This window comes from Ovis aries, chromosome 5 (assembly GCF_016772045.2).
Source record: "Ovis aries strain OAR_USU_Benz2616 breed Rambouillet chromosome 5, ARS-UI_Ramb_v3.0, whole genome shotgun sequence".
NCBI lineage: Eukaryota > Metazoa > Chordata > Mammalia > Artiodactyla > Bovidae > Ovis > Ovis aries.
This window is the reverse complement of record NC_056058.1, coordinates 13,553,885-13,573,948: the sequence shown is the minus strand read 5'-3', so window position 1 is coordinate 13,573,948 and position 20,064 is coordinate 13,553,885. Positions and strand designations below refer to the sequence as shown.

Sequence of the window (20,064 nt, the reverse complement as noted above, 5' to 3'; positions counted from 1 at the left end):
TAGGGCCAGCCCGGGACCGCATCGCCACCGCCCCGACTGCGCGGACCATTACGATTGGTCTTCCCTTTTCATCCGCGTGGCCGCGCTCTCGGTTGCTCGCACTTTCATTGGCCCAGTCTCGAAGGCATCTTCCCTCAATTGGCCCTCTCGGTGGCCATCCCTGATTGGTCAAATTAGGCTCTCCCCCTTGGGTTTGATGGCACTCTTGGACAGTCTGGAACCTAAAAGGACGTGCAGGGACGAGGATAGAATTCAGGTTGCGACTCTCAAGTTAGGGGATCCGGGTTCCCCCGCCCGCAGCGCCCTGGACCGGGCCGTCGGACCGCTGTCTGTGGTGCTGAAGCCTCACTCGAAGGCGCCCCTAGGTGCTCTAGTGAGAACACGAGACTGGCGGCCGCCCCGACAAAAACGTGCACTTGCGTTCCAAAGGAGACTGCGCCACCCCGTATCGCCTGAGAGAAAGGCCAGGTCCGCTCCCTAGCAGAGAGGGAGCGGGACTCCACAAGCGGATCAATCACGAGCCCCGGAAGCCAGAACATTTACAGGCCAAAACCGTCCACCCGAAGTTTATGGGGTCTGAGAAGGGTCTGATGGTTTCCCGGATCTGTAGGACACCAGCGGGGTTTGCCTAGAAGCCTGAGCCCCAAACTTCTTCACTCCCTTTGGAGCAGGGCCCCTGACTGTGGTATGCCCATTCCCCACCCACTTTGAATTCTAGAGAACCTACCCTGCTCAAAATCCACAGGATCCCAATTCTTTCTGCAGGCAGAAAATGTTTTCAGCTACCCCCATCTTCCTCCATGTGGTTCTCCCAAATCTGGGAGGGACGCAGGAGACCCAGGCCTCTGTTCAGTGAAGTCCTGGTTCCTCGTCCCTCTACAGTCTTCTACGTGGACAGCACCTTCTGAAGGCAGTACAATCGAGCCATCATTACCTCCTCACCCTCTCTGCTTCTCCAGCTCCGGGTACTGGACAGAGAGGAACGCTTCCTGTCTTCCAGGCCGAAAGCCCGCCCAAGAAGGGGCGCCAACGCAGGAAGTAAGATCCGTGAGGGCAAAAGGGCCCGAATCTGGCAATTGGAGCCCCCAGGTTGCGTGTACTTTCTGTGTGTGCGAAGTCCTGGCCAGCGCGCGCTCGCTTCCACCTGCCGCGCCGTCGGGCGCCGCGAGGAGGCGGGGCTCGGTTGCTGCAGCCAATAAGCGACTCCGGCGCTAGCAGCTGCTGCTATAAAGGGCTGGGGGCGGCGGCGGCGCGGCCCAGAGCGCGGAGCGCGCAGCGCGGGCTGGAGGGAGGGAGGGAGGGCGGGCGAGGGGAGAAGACTGAACACCGGGGACCGGACCGGCCGGGCCGAGGGGCGGCAGCGAAAGGCAGAGCGCCGAGATCTCTGTCGGGAAGCGCAACCTCCCCGGGCCCCGCGGGGCCTCGCAGGGGGCGTTCTCAATCCCGCGCCCGCTCCCTCTTTCCATCCCCTGCTGCCCGCAGGCCACCCCGGGGCCCGGTTATCCGTGTTCGCGTACCCGGGCTCGGGCCCGTCCCCGGCCCTCGAGGGAGCCGCTGCCCTCACCAAGACCTCTGCAGCGGCCGCACCAGAGGCCGCTCCGGCAGGACCCCGGCTTGAGCATCGAGCGCCCCCCAAAGAGTGCACGACCCCCGGAGCCGCCCTCAACACGGACCGCGCCCGCCGGGCACACAAGAATGGTCACTGTAGGTATTCCCCTGTCTCTGAGAGGGAACCTAGTCGGAGAGGGTTTAGGCACAGGCTCCGAGGAGATGGGAGGGGGGGGTAGGACCAGGCCTAGCTAGGCCCGGGTGGGGGGGTAGGACCGAGCCTCGGGGCCTAAGTGTGAGCAGAGCCGCACCCAGAGTGCTGGGGGCGCTTAGAGTTTGTCTTGAGAGGCCTTAGGGAATCGACCTGCGATTCGGGGGACATCCTACGGAGCCCCGGGGGCGGGATTGCCCCCCTTCAGCAGGCCTGATGGGGGAGGGGCCGCGGCGGCGGAGGATGCCTCCTCCATCCAGGCCCGGACTCAGCAGGCCTCCCAGGCAAACGCAGGGCCCCAATCACTGGTGCTGGGCCAGGACCAGGCGGCAAGGAGTCCCCGAGAGCCCCAGGGAAGGGGTGGCGTCGGATCGCGCGCCCTGGGCCTCGACCGCGCCCGGGAGCCGGGCATCTCGTCCTCGAGCCCGTCGACCTTGCGGCAAGCGGGGAGGGGAGAGGAGGGGGCGCGCCCGGAGGCCCCGCGGGCCCGCCGCCACCGCCGCCGCGTCCCTTTGTTTCTCGGCGCTTCTTCGCGGGCCGTAGCCTCGCGCGGGCGCTTCAGGCTGCGGGGAGGGGGAGGGGAGAGAGGGCCCGCGGGGGGGTTAGTGCTCCGCCGCTCCTGAGCCCCCGCCTCCAGAGGATGGGGAAAGGAGCTCAGGCAGACCCCCTAGGCCAGGTCAAGGCGCCCCACCCTGCCAGAACTCAGGGCCGCGGGGTGACCTTGAACGCGCCCGCCGGCCCGCCCGCCGGCACCCGTCGCCCAGAGCCGGTGCTTTCAGCAGCCGCCGAGCTGGTCAGCTCCCGAGCGCCCGGCCACGCCCGGCCACGCCCTTTCTTACCACGCCCCTGCCCCGCCCATCTAGACCCCGCCCCGGGGCCCCAGGGGCCCGGCCTCGCCCGAGCCCTCGGATTTCCACTCCACTCGGCAGCCCGGGCGTATCCCGGGGGCGGGGCTGGCCAATTTTAGCCCCACCCCGGCTCCACCCCCGCCCCCGCCGCGCGACTCTGCTCCCCGCGCCGCGGAGCGTCCTTTGTCTGGTCCCAGCGCCCGGGCCTGCTTCTTTCGCTCTTTCTGTCTCTCTGGTCTCTGCGTGTGTCTCTGTACCCTGTATCTCTTTCCGGACCTCTTTTCCGAGTAGTAGCGAGCATAATGGGTGGGGGTATGTTCAGCACTCCCTCCGTACCTGGGCCTCTCCCCTTCCAGACATTGAGACCCACCCACCTGGCTCTGAGAAAGGAGGCCTGAGAGAGGCCACCCTTTTCTGCTGTGTGATCTCAGGCCAGCTCCTTTCCCTCGCTGCCTCACTCTCCTCACCCAGGTCTAGGAACGTGAGTGAGGCCTCCTGAGGACCCTCACCACCCCCCAGAACAGCCCAGCATACATTGCTCTGATCTCTGCCCCCATTTGAAAAAGGGAAGCTGATGCACAAAGGGAAGAACGTGTGGTCAGAGGTCACACAAGGGCCTTGGAGCACTCGGAGTCCTGGTCACTCTGGCAGAGACCTACCACTGAGACAGGCTGGGAGGAAGTCAGAGGATGAGTTGAGACAGTGATGGCTCTGCATGAAGGGAGAAAAACCCAGAAGTAGGAGGCTCACTTAGCACCACGTGGTGGTCCAGCCTTACCATGCATAGCCACTCAATGCCCTATTGTCGTGGGTGCCCAAGCATCTGTCACTGTGACTAGGACCAGGGGCACAGCTGGAGGCCAAGGGGGTCTGACACAGCAAAATGATCTCAGGTGTGTTCACTGCAAAAATCCATGTGTCAGATGTTTGTATGATAGTACAAAAGAGTTGGAGGAAGAGAGAAGGAAGGGGAGACAGAGAAGGGTTCAGAGGGGAAAGAAGGATGGAGGCAAGAGACTCGGACAGAGAAGAGAAACAGGAAAAATGTAGCAGAAAGAGGGAAAGACCCAGAGGAAAAGCCAGAGATTGCGAGTGGGAGGGTGGGGGTTGTTTCCCTTTTGCTCCATCTTTAATCTGCCTTTCTTCCCTCTGACTTCACCTCTCCATCCTTGTCCTGGGACAGCCCTTAGCCCTCGGGAAGGTCTCTGTGATCCCTGTGTCATCCTGGGCCATGCATTTGCTGTGGGCTGAAGCCCGAGGGTGTGGCCTCCACCAATCCGATCCCCATTAGCAGCTCAGTCGGCTCAGCCTCAGAGGAAATGCGACACTGATCCCTTTAAGCTCTGGCACAGATGCAAGGGAGATGGGGTGGGGAGATTAGCAGGCTGGGCTTCAAGATCCCTAGTGGGAACCCCCCAATCTCCTCTTAACCCCATCCAAGTTGAGGATAGCATTCAGGGAGGTAAAGAACCAGTAACCTTGTAGACTCTAGGGTCATCAGATCAAGGAATCAAATCCGAAAACCATCCCTGCCACTTCCTTGTCATCCTGGGCAAGTCACAGGTTCCTTTCACCCTAAATTTCTCCATTTGAGAAATGGAGATGATCTCCAGCTTTCCAGCATGATTGTGTAAAAACAGTGAAAATTATACATGTTCAGTGCACACAGTAGGGCTTCCAAAGCTGGACTCTGATGTGTCTTGCGTACTATGTCCTGCTTTTGGGGGCTTCCATAGGCATCAGCAACTGATCACAGAATAATAACTTGCTGAACCCAGACATAAATTCAGACTCCAGCTCTCCATACATGGGGGACCTCTGTGGCATATTTTCAGTGGTCGGACAAAGGCCCAGGGAGGCAGCATGAGTGCCAAAGGACGCACAGTGAGGAGGGTGGAAGCAGCATCTTGGTGGCAGCTAGTAAATAACTTGTTGAGTTGAATGTGTAGACTCGGCCAACAGTGTAGGTTTAAACATAGTGATGCCCAGGGCTTGGTGTTGAGTGGGTGCTCAGCTTTGCTTTGTTACTGTTATTATTTTTATTATTGGCCATTTCACCAAGAGAGTGGGCTCTGGAGTCTAAACCCTGGATTTGAATTCTTGGTCGACTTTTTGCATGCTACCCAACCTTGATTCAACCCCTTCTCCTTCAGTGAGACTCAGCTTTCTCATCTGTCATCTGTTAAATGATGAAAAGAGCTCCATAACGTTCAATGTTGGGAGAACTGCCTGGGAATTTTCATATAGAGAATTCTGTCTGGCACATAGCAGGCCCTCAACTCATGGCTATGTTATTAGTAAAGTGTTGTTTTAAGACCAGGATGCGGATGTGTGGAGTGTATGTTATTGCTTTCTTTCAGGAGCCTGCAGCAGACATTGCTAATCAACCCAGTCTATGTTCCGGGTGAGCCTGGATGTGGCTTCAGAATAATCCTCCAGGGAATTCCCTGGAGGTCCAGAGGTTAGGATTCCGTGCTCTCTCTGCTGAGGGCCCAGGTTTAATCCCCCATTGGGGAACTAACGTCCCATAAGCTTCATGATGCAGCCAAAAATGGAAAAAAATAAAATCAAAGAATAATTCTCCAGGCAGATCTCCCAGATAGCCACTCCCAGCCAATTGGAGCTGCAGGGGAGTTGACCCTCTGAGCCATCCTTTAAATAAGAATAAATGACAAGGAAGCAGAAGCCCAAAGAAGAGCTAAGATTGTCCCTGAGGACATACAGCCATATGGTAGCAGAGCTCCCCCCAGTGTGCTGGCCAGTCATTAGAAACAGCTCTGAAGTCCAACATATCCAGGTTTGAAATCAAGTTCTCCATTTATATCATGCAGTGTCTCTGAGTTCTTACTCAGTTCTTACCTGACACGGGAGGTGTCAATGGAGTGGGATGATTATTAATAGCGGGACTGGTGGACAGGACAAGTCTGCTTCCACTTCCCATGACCGTGTATATGGCAGACATAGCCAACCGATCCCAGAATGCTTTCCAGCTGCACCCACGATCAGCTTTAGATTGTTCTCTGGTCACTATACTGGTAATCTGTTGGAGTTTTCAACCAAATGGAGCAGAGGTCCAGAAGTGTGAAGCAGCATACCTAAGGACACAGCTGGAAAATGTGAGAGCCAGCACTAGGCTTCATTGGCAGTAGAAGTCGGAACTACAGACTTCTAATCATTAAAGCTCATGTGCAAATCCCTGCTTCACCATTTAGGGACTGCATGATCTTGGTAGTTTTTTAAACATCTTTGAACCTCACTCTCCACATCTGTTGTCTTAGTCAGCTCAGGCTGACTAAAATACCATTAACTGGGTGGCTTAAACAACAGACATTTATTTCTCATAGTTCTGGAGGCTGAGAAGTCCAAGATCAAGGTGTGGGCTGATTTGGATTTGTGGTGAGGGCCAGCTTCCTGGTTTGCAGATGGTTATATTATCACTGTCTTCATATGGTGGAGAGAGATCATCTATCGCTTTTTATAAGGCTCCATCCTCATGACCTAATTACCTCCCAAATGCCCTGCCTCCAAATACGATCTCATTGGGGATAAGGGTTTCAACATGAATTTTCAGGGACACAAGTGTTTAGTCCATATGCATGGATACTAAGTTGCTTCATTCGTGTCCAACTCTTTGCAACTCTATGGGCCATAACCCATCAGGTTCCTCTGTCTGTGGGATTTTCCAGGCAAGAATACTGGAATGGGTCGCTATGCTCTCCTCCAGGGGATCTTCCCAACCCAGGGATCAAACCGCCATCTCTTAGTCTCCTGCATTGGCAGGCAGGTTCTTCACCACTAGTGCCCTCTGGAAAGCCCATTTAGTCCACAGTCTCTCTCTCTTTTTCTCTGTATCATCTCTTAAGCAGGCTTCCCAGGTGGCTCAGTGGTAAAGAAACTTCCTGCCAATGCAGGAGACTCAGGTTCAATCCCTGAGCCAGGAAGATCCCCTGGAAAAGGAAATGGCAACCCACTCCAATTTTCTTTCCTGGGAAATCCCACAAATGGAGGAGCCTGGTAGGCTACAGTCCATGCGGTTCAAAAGAGTCCGATAAGACTCAGCACCTAAACATTTCTTAAGCTGAGGAAATAAAACCCTCTTCTTTTCAGAGTTGTGACTAAGGAAAAAAAAAAAATTCCTGTAGAGGTGCTTGCTCTGTGCCTAGTACACAGTATGCCCAAAATCTGGGGACAACGATGGTATTATATTTTGGGGCAGGGGTGACTGTGATGATGTGAACCTGCTGGCTGTTTCTAGTTCTATCACCACAATAGACATTGCTAATCAATCACAATGGTCTGTCCTCCTAAAACTGAATATGGCTTTAAATCCTTCTTAATTCATCCCTCTAGGAAGACTCTACCAATCTATTCGGGTTTCTAGGTGAGGGCAACTTATTCACTAGCTGTGCCATAGGAGAAAAGCCTAAAGAAATGCTGGCTACTTTCCTTTCTCATGCCCATGACAGACAGTACCAACTAACTCCAGCACTGTTTCCTTCTGAGCCCAGATGTGGCTTTAAAATTCGTCTCTACATGACTCTTAAGATAGCCATGGCTAATTTTTTGAATTTTCAGCAAAGTGAGTCAGAGGCCTCCAAGAGAATAAGGAGTATATCCAAGGACACAAAACAAGGATTTAGAGCTGGTACCTGACTGACTGACTGTCATAGAGAATGGTAGAGAGTGGTCTTCAGCTGTAGACAGGTCTGCGTTTGCATTCCGAATGCCACCACTGATATGCTGTGTGACTTCAATAAGTTCCTTAACATCTCTGAGCCTCATATTCCTTGTCATAGCATAATTAACTTCTACTGAGCTGTTGCATGGATCAAAAAACATAGCGTCCAACTCCTTGTGACCCCATGGACTGTAGCCCGCCAGGTTCCTCTGTCCATGGGATTCTCCAGGAAGAATACTGGAGTCGGTAGTATTCTACCCACAGTGCTGGGATTGGTTGGTATTGTCTGTCATGGGCATGAGAAGGGAAAGTAGCCAGCATTTCCTTAGGTCTTCTCCTATGGCACAGTTGGTGAATAGGTTGCCCTCACCTAGAAACCCAAATAGATTGATAGAGTCTTCCTTACATATGCACTTTTTCCAGGTAAAAGATCCCCTTCTCCAGGGGATCTTCCCAACCCAGGAGTTGAACCAGGGTTTCCTGCATTGCAGGCAGATTCTTTACCATCTGAGCCACCAGGGAAGCCCGTTCTTGAACATAGAGGTTAAAAATCCCAAACAAAGAACCATCAAAAAATGTGGCAAATCAAATCAAACAATGTATATAAACAAAACTGCAACATGACCAAGTTTAGTTTAGCTTAGGAAAGTTGACTTAATATTAGAAAATCAATTAATGCGATTCATGATAGTAATATAGTAAAGCAAAAAAATCATTTCAATAGATGTAGAAAAAGATAGTCAATAAAATTCAATATCCATTCCTTAAAAAAATATCTTGTTAGGATACTAGGAATAAAATTAAACATTCTTAACTTGATAAAGGTCATCTACCAAAAAACATATAGTAAAGATCATATTTAGCTGTGAAATATTTAAAGCATTTCCTTTAATGTTTCAAAAATAAAAAGCCACTATCACAAAGTAGCCCCTGCAATAAGACAAGAAAAATAAATAATAGGTATAGATTGGCAATAAAGAAAAGTATCATTTGCAGATGTTATTATGTTATACATAAAAAATCCAAAATGACTCAGTGGAAAAACAGGTGGAGGGGTGTAAATGCCTAGTGGGAAAATTATGCATAAAGCAAAAGAAATATTAACATATTTGGATAGGTCTTGCCTTTGGTGGGAAGAGCAAAGTACAAGGTCAGGAATGGGATTATGAGGGTTTCATAGCTAATTAAAAAGATTGCAATTTTAATTCTGAATACAAAAGTATTCATTTCATTATTCTAAAAATGTAGATTGGTTTTAGAAAGGCAAGCATACACGCAAAAGGGCATATATGGCATTTATATATGGACTTTTTCCAGGTAACATAAAATGCTTTGCCCAGTGCTCAAGGAGTGGGAGGGGCTGTAAGAATAATACCTTATCCCCTCTGAATGTTCAAGCCTATGCCAGACATGACACATCTGTCACCACAAACCCTGGTGTGGGGACTGGGCCGTGAGTGGGTGTGGCCTGTTGTCTCCAGCAGATACTCGGCGCCATGGAGTCTCAGGTGGCAGGGGGCCCGGCCGGCCCGGCCCTGCCCAACGGGCCACTCCTTGGTACAAACGGAGCCACTGATGACAGCAAGACAAACCTCATTGTCAACTACTTGCCCCAGAATATGACCCAGGATGAGTTCAAGAGTCTCTTCGGCAGCATTGGTGACATCGAGTCCTGCAAGTTGGTTCGGGACAAGATCACAGGTGTGGCTTCTGGCGGGTAGGGGTAGGGGGCGGAAGTGGTAGCCTCAGAAGTACACGTGTGATGTGGAGCCAGAGGTGACCCCGGGTGGGAGGTGATGAGAGCAGATGGGACCCTCGTGGGGTCTGAGGTATGATGGGAGCCAGGTGTGAGCCCAGGTAAGAGCAGGCGGGACCTTGGTGGAATGTGAGGTGTGATGGGGAGACAGATGCAACCCTAGGTGGGATACTGGAGGGGTCTGAGGTGTCCTCGGGATAGGGTGGTACACTGGGGGAATAAATAAGGGTGGAATCCTGGTTCTCATAACTGTGATGGGGGTGGTCAGCCTCTCAGGCCTGGGTCTGGGAGGACCCTGGCAGGTCATCGTCCTGGTCCTGCCTGCAGGGCAGAGCCTCGGCTACGGGTTTGTGAACTACTCTGACCCCAACGATGCAGACAAAGCCATCAACACCCTCAACGGCCTCAAACTGCAGACGAAGACCATCAAGGTCAGCGCCCTCGCTCCTGTGACTCCCCATCTTGGCTGTGCCCATTTCCTCTTTTATTACCACCCACCTGAACTGACCCTTCCACTGCCACCCAACCCCCTTGGGCATACCCTCCCCACGTGTCCATTCCCCCTACGGCCACCCATCCTCCCCCATGGCTCATCCCCTTAGGGGTTCAGATCATTCCCCAAAGGCTTTCTGGCTGGGGCCCCAGAGCCAATGACTCTGGCTCTCTGAATCTCAGTTTCCTCACCTGTTGATGGGGAGATGATCAACTCCACATTCTCTGGCAACTCAACGAGTCAGCCAGGCCCTGGAGGTGCCCACCCCCTCAGCTGTAGGAGTGACCAGGGTCTGGTGTGCAGCCCCCTCCCTGCCTTTGTCATGGAAATGGGGGAGGGGGCCCATCTGCGGGAGAGGGGGGCCCATCTGCCATCTGGAGCCTAACTAGGGTCTGGGAGGGTGGGATTAGGGGTGGGCTCTTCCCCCACCTTTGTGCAATGCCCCTCCCCCCCATGACCTCCCCTCTCAGCAGCTGCAGCTGGGACCCTGTGAGCCCAGGTTCCCTGGGAAGGGAGTGGGGGGGAATCACCATGGAAACCCCCTCTCCGGGTTTGCCTGGGGGTGTCTGGGCTCCGCCCCTCAAATCTGCTTCTGAATCCTGGGGGAGGGTAAGCTGGGGAGGACGCCCATCTGGCCCCCAGTTTGCCATAAAAACAGAGGTGCTGGAATCTCTTCCTCGCCCTGATATGGAGGCTGACAAGGGTCTGATGGGTCCCTCTGTGGCCAAGTAGACCCAGAAGCCCCCACGTTGTGAGGATGGACCCTAGTGACGAACTGTATGACCCAGAGGGCTACTGTGTGCAGGTGATGTGGCATGTGTGTGTAGTGTGTGGCACCCTAAGCTGCAAGACATGGTGTTTGTGGGGCCCCGTGGCTATGTAAGTGGCTGTTATCATGTAGGCCTGGCTGTTATAGACTCAGGTTGTGTTACTCTGTATCTCTGAGGACATGGTGTTTTCTTGGTAGGTGCTTTGTGACACATTGCAACTCCGGCTGTGACCTGGTGGGGCTGCGTGGGTGTGTCTTGCTATGACAGGGTGTTTGTGTGTTATGGTGAAATTGTGTGGGTGTGTCTACCTGTGCCCCATTCGGGGGGGAATGTGTGTGACACTGAGGGCTTGTGCAGTGGTGTGACAGGTGTGTGGTTGGTTCTATGATTCTTACTGTAATTACCCTGGAGTTCCACGAATGTGGCAATGGCCTTGTGTCACCCTCCTGGTGGTGTGGTCACTGGAGCTGTGCAGTGGGTATCCTAGTGAGGCCGTGTGTGTGTGTATGTGTGTGTGTGCCTGGGTGGCTGTGGTGTTTGGCTGGTCCTAACTAGGTGTTCCAGCAGGTTGTGCCCCAAATATTTCCGGCCATCCATCGTGTGCCAAGCCCTATCCTGGCCAAGGGGTGTAGGAGGAGCCCATACCCAGGTGAAGGATCTGGGTCAGCCCACGTCACGGAAGGACCCTGAACGCCGACTCTGCCTTGGATGACCCCTGACCCCAAAACCCACCTAGGAGTTCAGTATCCCTTCCCCTGTCCCCCAGCTCCAATCCATCAACAAGTTGTCATCCCTAAAAAAGGCACAGCCCCTAGGGTGGGGAAGAGTGGAAGCCATCAAATACATTGCTATGAGTTTCATTGTTATTACAGAAATATAGCAGCTGTGGTGTTTGTCTTTTAGTTTTCTGGAGGACCCCGGGTGCACACAATCGCATCAGTTAGAATCTCCCTGCCCCCACCCCAGAAGCAATATACCCTGGGCCCAATTTATTCATTTTGTTCATTTTTTAATTAGTGACTTCTAGTGAAGTAATATGCCCTTGCAACTCACCTCCCTAAACAAAAGCTGGATCCTTGACAATGACCTCCTCTACCCAGAGGTTAATTTAGAAGAAACAGAAAGATAGACATCAGCAGAAGTAAGGAAGGAAGGAGCTTATCCTCCCACCCCCTGCCCCCGATAGCTCTAGCTCACCCTGTTAGCGTTTGGGGGTGGGCCCTCTAGACCATGTTTCCAGGACATTGATAAACACACAATGAGATGGGGTCACACAATAGTCGCTGCTCTGTAAATGGACTTTTCTTTCCCCCACTTTACAATACTCACCACTGTTTCGGGGAAATAAATATACACGTCCACCATTTTTCAAACAGTTGCAGAGAGTTTCATTGTTGGGCTGGACCACAATTAATGGATCGAAGGGTCATAGGGAAATGTGTCTATTTCATAACTGAGAGAAGGGCTTTGAGAGAGGAACGGGACTAAGGGTGGAGGACCAAATGTGGATGGGAAAGGACCGGGAGGATATTTCACATGAGGCATGGAGGAGAGGAAAGGCGAGGAAGAGAGCTGGAAGCACGGGACAGCGAGCGCAAAGGCCTTGAGGGTGGAGCAAACCTAGTGTTTGGGGAACATGGAGGGAGGCCTGTGTGCCTGGAATAGAGACATTGAGGGGGACAGTGGGCTGAAATGAGCGAGGGGGTGGTGATGGGTCAGGTCATGCCAGGCTCTGTGGGCCGTGAGAAGCACTTGAACTCTGAGGAAGGTGGGAGACACGCAGGATTCTAAGCAGAGTGATGTGACCTGGTTCAGATGCTCACAGGTGCCCCCTGGCCGCTGTGGGAGGAACAGCCTGTGGGGGCGCTGTGGAGTGGAGCAGGGAACCAGGGTGGAGCCTGCTACACTGGTCTGGATAAGCAACGGGAGGAAAATGGGGAGAAGTAGGTGGATTCTGGATAAGGAGGAAGGTGGAGCCGATAGGATGATGGTGTTTAGACGTGGGTGTGAGAGACACATCGAGAACAACCCGAGGCTGGGGACCTGAGCACCTGGAACGACAGAACTGTCATTACTGAGTAGAGGCAAGTTGGGGTTGCCGAGTGTGACTCCCCCACCATGAAGCCTCCTCACAGGACACCTGGAGGCAGGTATCACGCAGGTGTGCAGTTTGGGGGCCAGTCCCAGTGCTGGCTCAGACATTTTGGAGCTGTCAGGATTGAGCTGCGGGCTAAAGATCTGAGTGACCCTGAGGGTGCCCAGTCTAGTAGGGAAGAGACCGGCCGGCACCCCAGGTTCACTTTCCAAAGAAATCAGACCTGTCGATGTTGACGGAATGTCCAGCCTGAGAGCATGAGCTAGAGACGCAAAGGTCTCCAAGGTCCCCAGGGAGACACATGACCCCAGAGACGCAGATATTTGTCATCGCTCTATCTTGGTCACAAGATATCTTGGTCACGCGTACTCCCTTCTAACCACGCCCTGGTTGACTCCCGCCCACTGCCCATGGCGACTGACGACTCACGGTATTTGTTAGTAAACGGATGAGAGATGTCTGTCGCGCAGCGGCAGTTTGGGTGTTGCCTCACTTTCCCCATCTGTGAAATGGGTCTTGCCCTCAGCCCTGTCTGCCTGACCCCCTCCCCCAGGTATCCTATGCCAGACCCAGCTCTGCCTCTATCCGAGATGCGAACCTGTACGTCAGCGGGCTGCCTAAGACCATGAGCCAGAAAGAGATGGAGCAGCTCTTCTCCCAGTACGGCCGCATCATCACTTCTCGCATCCTGGTGGACCAGGTCACAGGTCAGGCTGCCAGGGAGGGCTCACCTGGCGGGGGCATGCAGGTCAGAGACACCCACGTGGGACCAGAGTGGAGAAACAAACAGCAGCAAAGAGGGGGCAGGGTCACACAGGAGGGGCGGGTCCCCATGAAGCCCTCACGCCCCACTGCAGGTGTCTCTCGGGGTGTGGGATTCATCCGCTTTGACAAGAGGATCGAAGCTGAGGAGGCCATCAAAGGACTGAACGGGCAGAAGCCGCTGGGTGCGGCCGAGCCCATCACGGTCAAGTTTGCCAACAACCCGAGTCAGAAGACGGGCCAGGCGCTGCTCACCCAGCTCTACCAGTCCTCCGCCCGGCGCTACGCAGGCCCCCTGCACCACCAGACACAGCGCTTCCGGTGAGCCCCTGCTGCTCCCTGCCCCCCAGATACCCCGGAACCGGGTGCCCGAGGCTTGCAGGTGCCCTCCTTGAACCCCGTTCCTGCACAGTGGAGAGACTCCAGGACGGTGCCCACACTCTGGGGCTGCTGAGGGCAGAAAAGAGGAAATGTGGGGGCCTGTCCTGTGTTGAGGCCAGGCCCTTGTACACAGCAGGCACTCAATGTGCACAGGCCACTGTGAGTATTATTATTGGCGGCAAGAGTTCTAGAACCACCCGATCAGGTCAGCCCCGGCTGCCCCCTCCCTCGGGCATGTGGCTCCAGCCGCTGGTTCCACAGGTGCAGCCCGCAGAGTGCTCCCTGGGGGGGCAGGCACCCTTGCTTTTTCTGCTCAGTGATGCCGTGAGATCAGAGCCCATCTTGTCCCTTGAGGGACAGAGGGTCCCCAGGGACCCTGAGGCTCAGAGAGGCTGTGTCACTTGCCTGACCCAGGCACTTTGGAGAAGAGATTTGAAACTTCCCTTCTAGGGACCCGAGAGCTGGAGTTGGGGGCAGGTGCGGGGGGTGGGGCATGGGAGAGCAAGACTCGGTGTCCGGTGTGGGAGGGCGAGGATGCCAGTAAAGAGTGGGTAGCAGCAGGAGAGGCAAGAGGCGGTGCCCAAGTGAGTGACCACGGTTCCGTGCCAGGCGGTGTCCAGCCGGGCGGGGAGCAGGCGGGCGGGGGCAGGGCCGGAGGCACTGCTGGACTGCTGGGTGGGGGCGGGGAGAGCAGGCTGGCTGCCCAGTGTCACAGCCAGGGGGTGTGCCCAGAAGCCACCAGTGACCACCCCTTCTGCCTCCACAGGCTGGACAATTTGCTCAACATGGCCTATGGAGTCAAGAGGTAAGAGTGCCCCTGCCCCGCTGCCCCCAGCGCCTCCGTATTCCCTCCTGGGACCTTTGCCCTGATGGAGCCCTCCCCCACCTCACCCCCAGGACTGCCCATGTATGGGCACAGTGTGACCATCAGGAGATCTGGGGAATATTGAGTCTGCTAAGTGCCTAGAAAGGGCTACTGTGAAATTTGGACCTGGAGGGCCTATCTGTGGCCTTCTCCATTCCACTGAAAGGCAGGCAGGGTTGCCCAGGTCACAGCTGTGCCCCCACTGGCCACTGTTGGTCATCTTTGCTGAGGGTCACAGGATGCCCCCTTTCCGCCTCTTAGCGGGCAAGGAACCTTGAGGCCCCTGCTAAACTGTACACATCCTTGATCCTCTGAAGGCCCCTGTTTCTGTAGCATCAAGAGCTACTGAGCAATAAAAAAAAATAAAAATAAATAAAAGAGCTACTGAGCACATGCTGAGTGCCAGGAGCATGGCTTGGGGCTGGGGACCCAGCGTGGGCCAGTCAGACTTGGCCCTGGTGGCCCTGGTGGAAATGGAATGACACTGAGCTTGATGCTTGGCACACAGTGAGGGCTCGCTCGGTAAAAGGCAGCAGCTCTTATGATTATTGTATTATTATGTTATTTCAGTCCTTTGGGGAAGGAGACAGATGAACAGTGATCTGGGAGGTGAAGAGGGTAGGAGACAGGTTGACGGACATCCAGTGGAGACGTCACTCCAGGGCCAGAAGAGAATCAGGGTTCCTGGCAGCAGAGATGGCTTTGCAAAGTCCAAGAGGAGAGAGTGAGCCCAGCAATCATATAAACAGCTAAGCCCCTTGATGTCCTGGGTCCTGAGGTGTAGAGGAGCCTCAGGAAGGCAGGGAGCAGCGCAGAATGTGGTGAAGCCAGTTCTGCCCCTTCCTCTGTTCTTTCACTCCACACACCTCTCCCGAGGGCTGACTGGTGCTGGGAGCTGTTCTGGGCCTGGGAACTGAGGGAACCGAACCTTGCAGGGAAGATGGAGCTGAGAATAAATATCCGATTTAAACAGGAAAAGGCCTAGGGACTTCCCTGGTGGTCCAGTGGTTTAAGAGTCTGAGCTTCCACTGCAGAGGGAGCAGGTTCAATCCCTGGTCAGGGAACTAAAATCCTGCATGCCTCGAGGTGCAGCCAAAAAAAAACCAAAAAACCATACACACATACATGTGTGCCTGCTAAGTCACTTCAGTCGTGTCTGACTCTTAATGACCCCACGCCTGTAGCCCGCCAGGCTCCTCTGTCCATGGGATTCTCCAGATAAGAATACTGGAGTGGCTTGCCATGCCCTCCTCCAGGGGATCTTCCCAACACAGGGATCGAACCCAGGTCTCTTATGTCCCCTGCACTGGCAGGTGGGTTCTTTACTACTAGCACCACCTGGGAAGCCCACATATGTACATACGTATGTACGTATAAGGCTGAAGAGGGCCAGAGGGAGGAGGTGACCACTCACCCTGGTTCCAGCACTGCCCTTCCGGGTGGGCAGAATGGCCAGTGTGGGAACAGAGGTGGCATTGCCAAGGGTGAAGTCAGGGTGGTGTCTGAGTGGGTGGTGAGGATAGGAATTGGGTGGGAAGAAATGCCAAGGGGAGGGTGGTAGCCAGGTGAGGGGAAGGGGTCAGGGATCAACAGGGCTGAGGATCAGGTGGGGTCTAAGGTCATGGGCTCAGGAGGTGGGTTGGGGCTCAGGGAAGGATCATGGGTGAGGACCTAACGTTCAGAGAGGGTCAGAGGTCAGGACAGGGCTTCAGGTCAGGGTGGAGATGGGGGCTGGTGGCTCAGAGTGTGAGGTTTAAGGTGGATGGGGTCTCGGAGGTCACAGGGCCAATGCAGGGGTCACACAGTCCCAAGGTCACTGCACAGTCAGAGGTCAAGAGGGGTCAGGGGGCATGCCGGGGGTCAGGGCAGAGCCCGCGTGACCCCCAAAGTAGTCCCCTGTCGCTCATCGCCAGGTTCTCACCCATCGCCATCGATGGCATGAGCGGCCTTGCAGGCGTGGGCCTGTCGGGGGGTGCAGCAGGCGCTGGCTGGTGCATCTTCGTGTACAACCTGTCTCCGGAAGCGGACGAGAGTGTTCTTTGGCAGCTGTTCGGGCCCTTCGGGGCGGTCACCAACGTCAAGGTCATCCGTGACTTCACCACCAACAAGTGCAAGGGCTTCGGCTTCGTCACCATGACCAACTACGACGAGGCGGCCATGGCCATCGCCAGCCTCAACGGCTACCGCCTGGGTGAGCGAGTGCTGCAGGTGTCCTTCAAGACCAGCAAACAGCACAAGGCCTGAGGCGCCGCCGCCCTCCCCACCCTCCCCGGGCAGCAGAGACAGAGAGAGAGACAGGGGGCCCGAGAGAGACAGCGCAGGCAGACCACGGACGGCACGAGGGCCCTGCGTCCCTGCAGAAGCCACAGGGTGAGCACTTGGTGGGAGGGTCTGCAGGGAACGGGGGTGCCTGCGGGGCCCCCTCCCCCATCCTAATGCCCCTCCCCCCTAGGCTGGGCTGTTCACTCTCTCGTCTTGGTTTCGTTCATGGTGAAGGTTTTTGTTTCCTTTTTCAGCTAAAATGAAAGCAGAGATGTGCCCCTAGCCCACCCCTCAACCACCCTCCACGGATGGCTTGGGGTGGGGCACATTGGGGGTGCCCTCCCAGGCCCCCTTGCCCAGGCCTCCCCAGTTACCTAGGTGAGCCTGAGAGGGGGGGGATCAGGTTTAAAAATCCCCAAAAAAGTGAAACATGAGAGGGGTGTGGTCAGCCCTGGCCCAGAGCCCCTTGGTGTGGAATGTGAGGAGCAGGGGGAGGGGCTGGAAACAGAGACAAAATGAAAAAAAAAAGGGGGGGTGGGAGGGGAAGAAAAACTCTATTTTTGTAAAAAGGGAAATAAGACCTCGTGGAGAATTTTTACTGGGGATTCTTGAACTTGAAAAAAAAAAAAACACAAAAAAAGACAAAAAAAAATATTTTGGCAGGTCATGTTTACCAACTGGGGCAGGGACAGGGAGCAGGGCTTAGGAGCTGAGGGTCCATGGGGCCACACGGAGAAACACAGCCACGCAAAGATACACAGGGGCAGGCAAATGTACATACCCCCCAGGGACACACATAGCAGCACAGAGGGACCCAGAGACACGCCTCAGGAAAACTCCTTGGCCCAATAAACATGGAAGAGCAAAATATGGGGCGACACACGCATGGCCATGGTGGACTCGGACCTGGGCAAATATGGCCAAGGGCGAAAATGGCCGCAGGTGGGTGTGGCCAGGGGCGGAAGTGGCCGCAGGTGGGTGTGGCCAAGGACAAATGTGCACACGTGAGCATGGGAACATTAGCCGATGTGCACGTGGCCGTGTGGAGACAGATGCATTTGGACATAAATCTAGACAGCCAGGCATGGAGACACATAGTCACAACACCCAGAGACACACAGACATGCCCACAGCATCGTTCAGGCCCAGGTGAGCGGTCACAGCCCAGACCCCAGCCCAGTCCACAGCCCACTTCCTCTGTTAGCAAGGCCAGCCGGCCCCACCCCACCCCCTACACTCTAGCCCCACCGGCCCCGCCCCAGGTTCTCTGCAGAGATCTCTCTCCTGGCTCCTCAGTGGTCCCTGCTGCCCACGATCACAGGCGTGCACACACAGCGTCCATGCATCCAGACACAGGATACCTCGTTACCCTTTTGGCATCACGGTGGGCTGGAGGCAGCCCCCCCCCCCACCAACACTTGAGGCCAAAGGAACCCCCACCCCCGACCCTGGGCTGAGCCTCCCTGGGCCAAATGCCCTGGCCCACAAGGCCAAGGGGGAGACTGGGCCCTGAGCCTCCCCACTCCAGAGCCTCCCCCAGCAGCAAGCGCCCACCACTCTCCTGGACAGGCCCAGGGTGGATTGGCCCAGGGGCCCAGCCCCACCTTCTCCTCCCGTCCACTTGTCACCCCCTTTCAGTTTGTTGGGTTTTTCTGTCTTTCCAGATCAGTGAGGGCAGTGGACGCAGCCCCCATCCCGAGCCCCAGCCTCGGCTTCTGTCTGGACTTTTCCATCCCCCTAGTTTTCATTCTTTGTTTAAAAAAAAAAAAAAATCCAACAGAAGCCAAAGGCCAGAGCCCTCGGGAGCCCTCGCAGCCCCTCACCCCCACAGTGGGCCCCGTCAGAGCCAAGAATGGCAAACCCTAGTTTCAGCCCCTCCTCCGGTGTCCCTGCGTTTGGTGTCTGGCCTTGGCCCCATCTGACTGCCCAGCTCTCTCTCCCCCACCCCTCCCGGTGTTGTTATTAAACGTCTGTGGAGCTTCTGCTGCAAGGAACAAAAAGGAAAAAAAAAAATCAAAAAAGCGACAAAAAAACACAAACAGAAGAGGAAAAAAGCGACAAAAAAAAAAAAAAAAAAAGGAAGAGAAAAAAAACCACACACACAGAAGAGATTTAAAAAAAAAGAAAAAAAAAAGACATAAACTGGCACCAGTTAACTTTCTTGTACTTTTTTGCCGAATTGAGCTTCTTGTAGTTTTAACTTATTGCTATGTTAACTATTTATCCTTGTTGCCCTGTAAGGACATTTGTGTATATTTCTGTTCCTTCATCCAGTTTGCAAGTTTAAAGGAACCACGATGTTCTCTTTGTTTCTTTAAGTTTTGCCGAGACGTGGTTATGCCTAATTTATTTATAAAAGGGGAAGTGGAATCATTAAAGTAATAATAATTATTAATAACAGTAATGGTAGCCGAGCGGCACCCCGTGGGGGGGCCTGTGCTCTGCAGGGCGGTCCCTGCAGCCAGCGACGTCCGGGGTCTTTAATGGGATTATTTTTGCTCGTCTTGAGAATTTTTTCAGTCCTATTTAGCTGGTGAAACCCTAGCTTGTTCTTGATACACGAACCTATTTATTCTTGTGGTTTTTAAGTCCTCCCCAACCTCCCCGCTCCCCTCCAGCAGGGCAGACCCCCCAGCGGGTCCATCCCTCTCCCTCTGTTTTCTTGGGGCTTTCTCCCCTCTGCTGTCCGCCCGCAGCGACGCGTGTCCACACGTGGACAGCGTGGCGGAGGCATCTGTGAGCAATAAGGGCTGGGTTTGTCCCCCACCCTGGGGGGGGCCGGGCTCCAGAGAGGGGGCACCTCCCCACACCCCCCCTCAACTGAGGCCCTGGGCCCCTGCCACCCCCGACTGGGAAGGGACTCCTTTTTCTAAAACACAGAACTCAGCCCAGCCAGCCAGGCCCCCTTCCTGGAGGCCAGCCCCTCACCCCAGGGGAGGTGGGGCCTGGGGTCTTCCGCATCCCTGCGTGGGGCAGGGGCAGGGCCCGTGGGGAAGGGGCTCAGCCCCTCCAGCCCTTCCTTCATCCTGTTATTTATTTGGATGGTTTCAAATCAAGACAGAGTCCATGTTGGAGGTGATAAAAGAACTGTTAAAAAAAAAAAAAAAAGACAAAAAAAACACCCAAAACCCAACAAGAACACTGCGTTGAGTTTAGACACTATTTATTACCGGGATTACAGGCCTGGCCGCGGTAACAGACTTTTACATGGAATTGTTTAATTATTTGTACTTTTCATGCCAGAAAAATAAAAGTTCAGAATCTTATGGCCTCAGGTATCTGTGCTTCCACACACCAGTTGGCCCTGCTGTGTGGCTGAGTGCACGCCACTGTCCCTCTCTGGGCCTAGCTCACACCTGGAGCCCCCTGGCTTCCCCACAGCACACGTGATTGGG

At 54.7% G+C, this 20,064-nt stretch overlaps 1 protein-coding gene across 3 annotated transcripts; it reads left to right on the top strand.

Moving 5' to 3' along the window:
- Positions 1–1,258: 1,258 nt before the first annotated feature.
- ELAVL3 (ELAV like RNA binding protein 3) lies at positions 1,259–19,935 on the top strand. Of its 3 annotated transcripts, none has more exons than XM_012177936.3 (7): positions 1,259–1,704; positions 8,770–8,986; positions 9,369–9,472; positions 12,953–13,106; positions 13,257–13,482; positions 14,309–14,347; positions 16,300–19,935. In XM_012177936.3, exons 1-7 carry the CDS (start codon positions 1,696–1,698, stop codon positions 16,649–16,651), a joined length of 1,101 nt encoding a protein of 366 aa, XP_012033326.1. In that variant the 5' UTR covers positions 1,259–1,695; the 3' UTR covers positions 16,652–19,935. The 3 variants fall into 3 exon arrangements, with proteins under 3 accessions (XP_012033326.1, XP_012033327.1, XP_012033325.1); XM_012177937.3 differs by having other exon boundaries at positions 8,767–8,986; positions 16,321–19,935; XM_012177935.3 differs by having other exon boundaries at positions 8,767–8,986.
- The last annotated feature ends 129 nt before the right edge of the window (positions 19,936–20,064 follow it).

Coding starts and splice junctions, on each gene's coding strand:
- ELAVL3 (XM_012177935.3), top strand. Junction 13,107..13,256: donor CCTGGTGGACCAGGTCACAG/GTCAGGCTGCCA, acceptor GCCCCACTGCAG/GTGTCTCTCGGGGTGTGGGA. Junction 13,483..14,308: donor CACCAGACACAGCGCTTCCG/GTGAGCCCCTGC, acceptor CTGCCTCCACAG/GCTGGACAATTTGCTCAACA.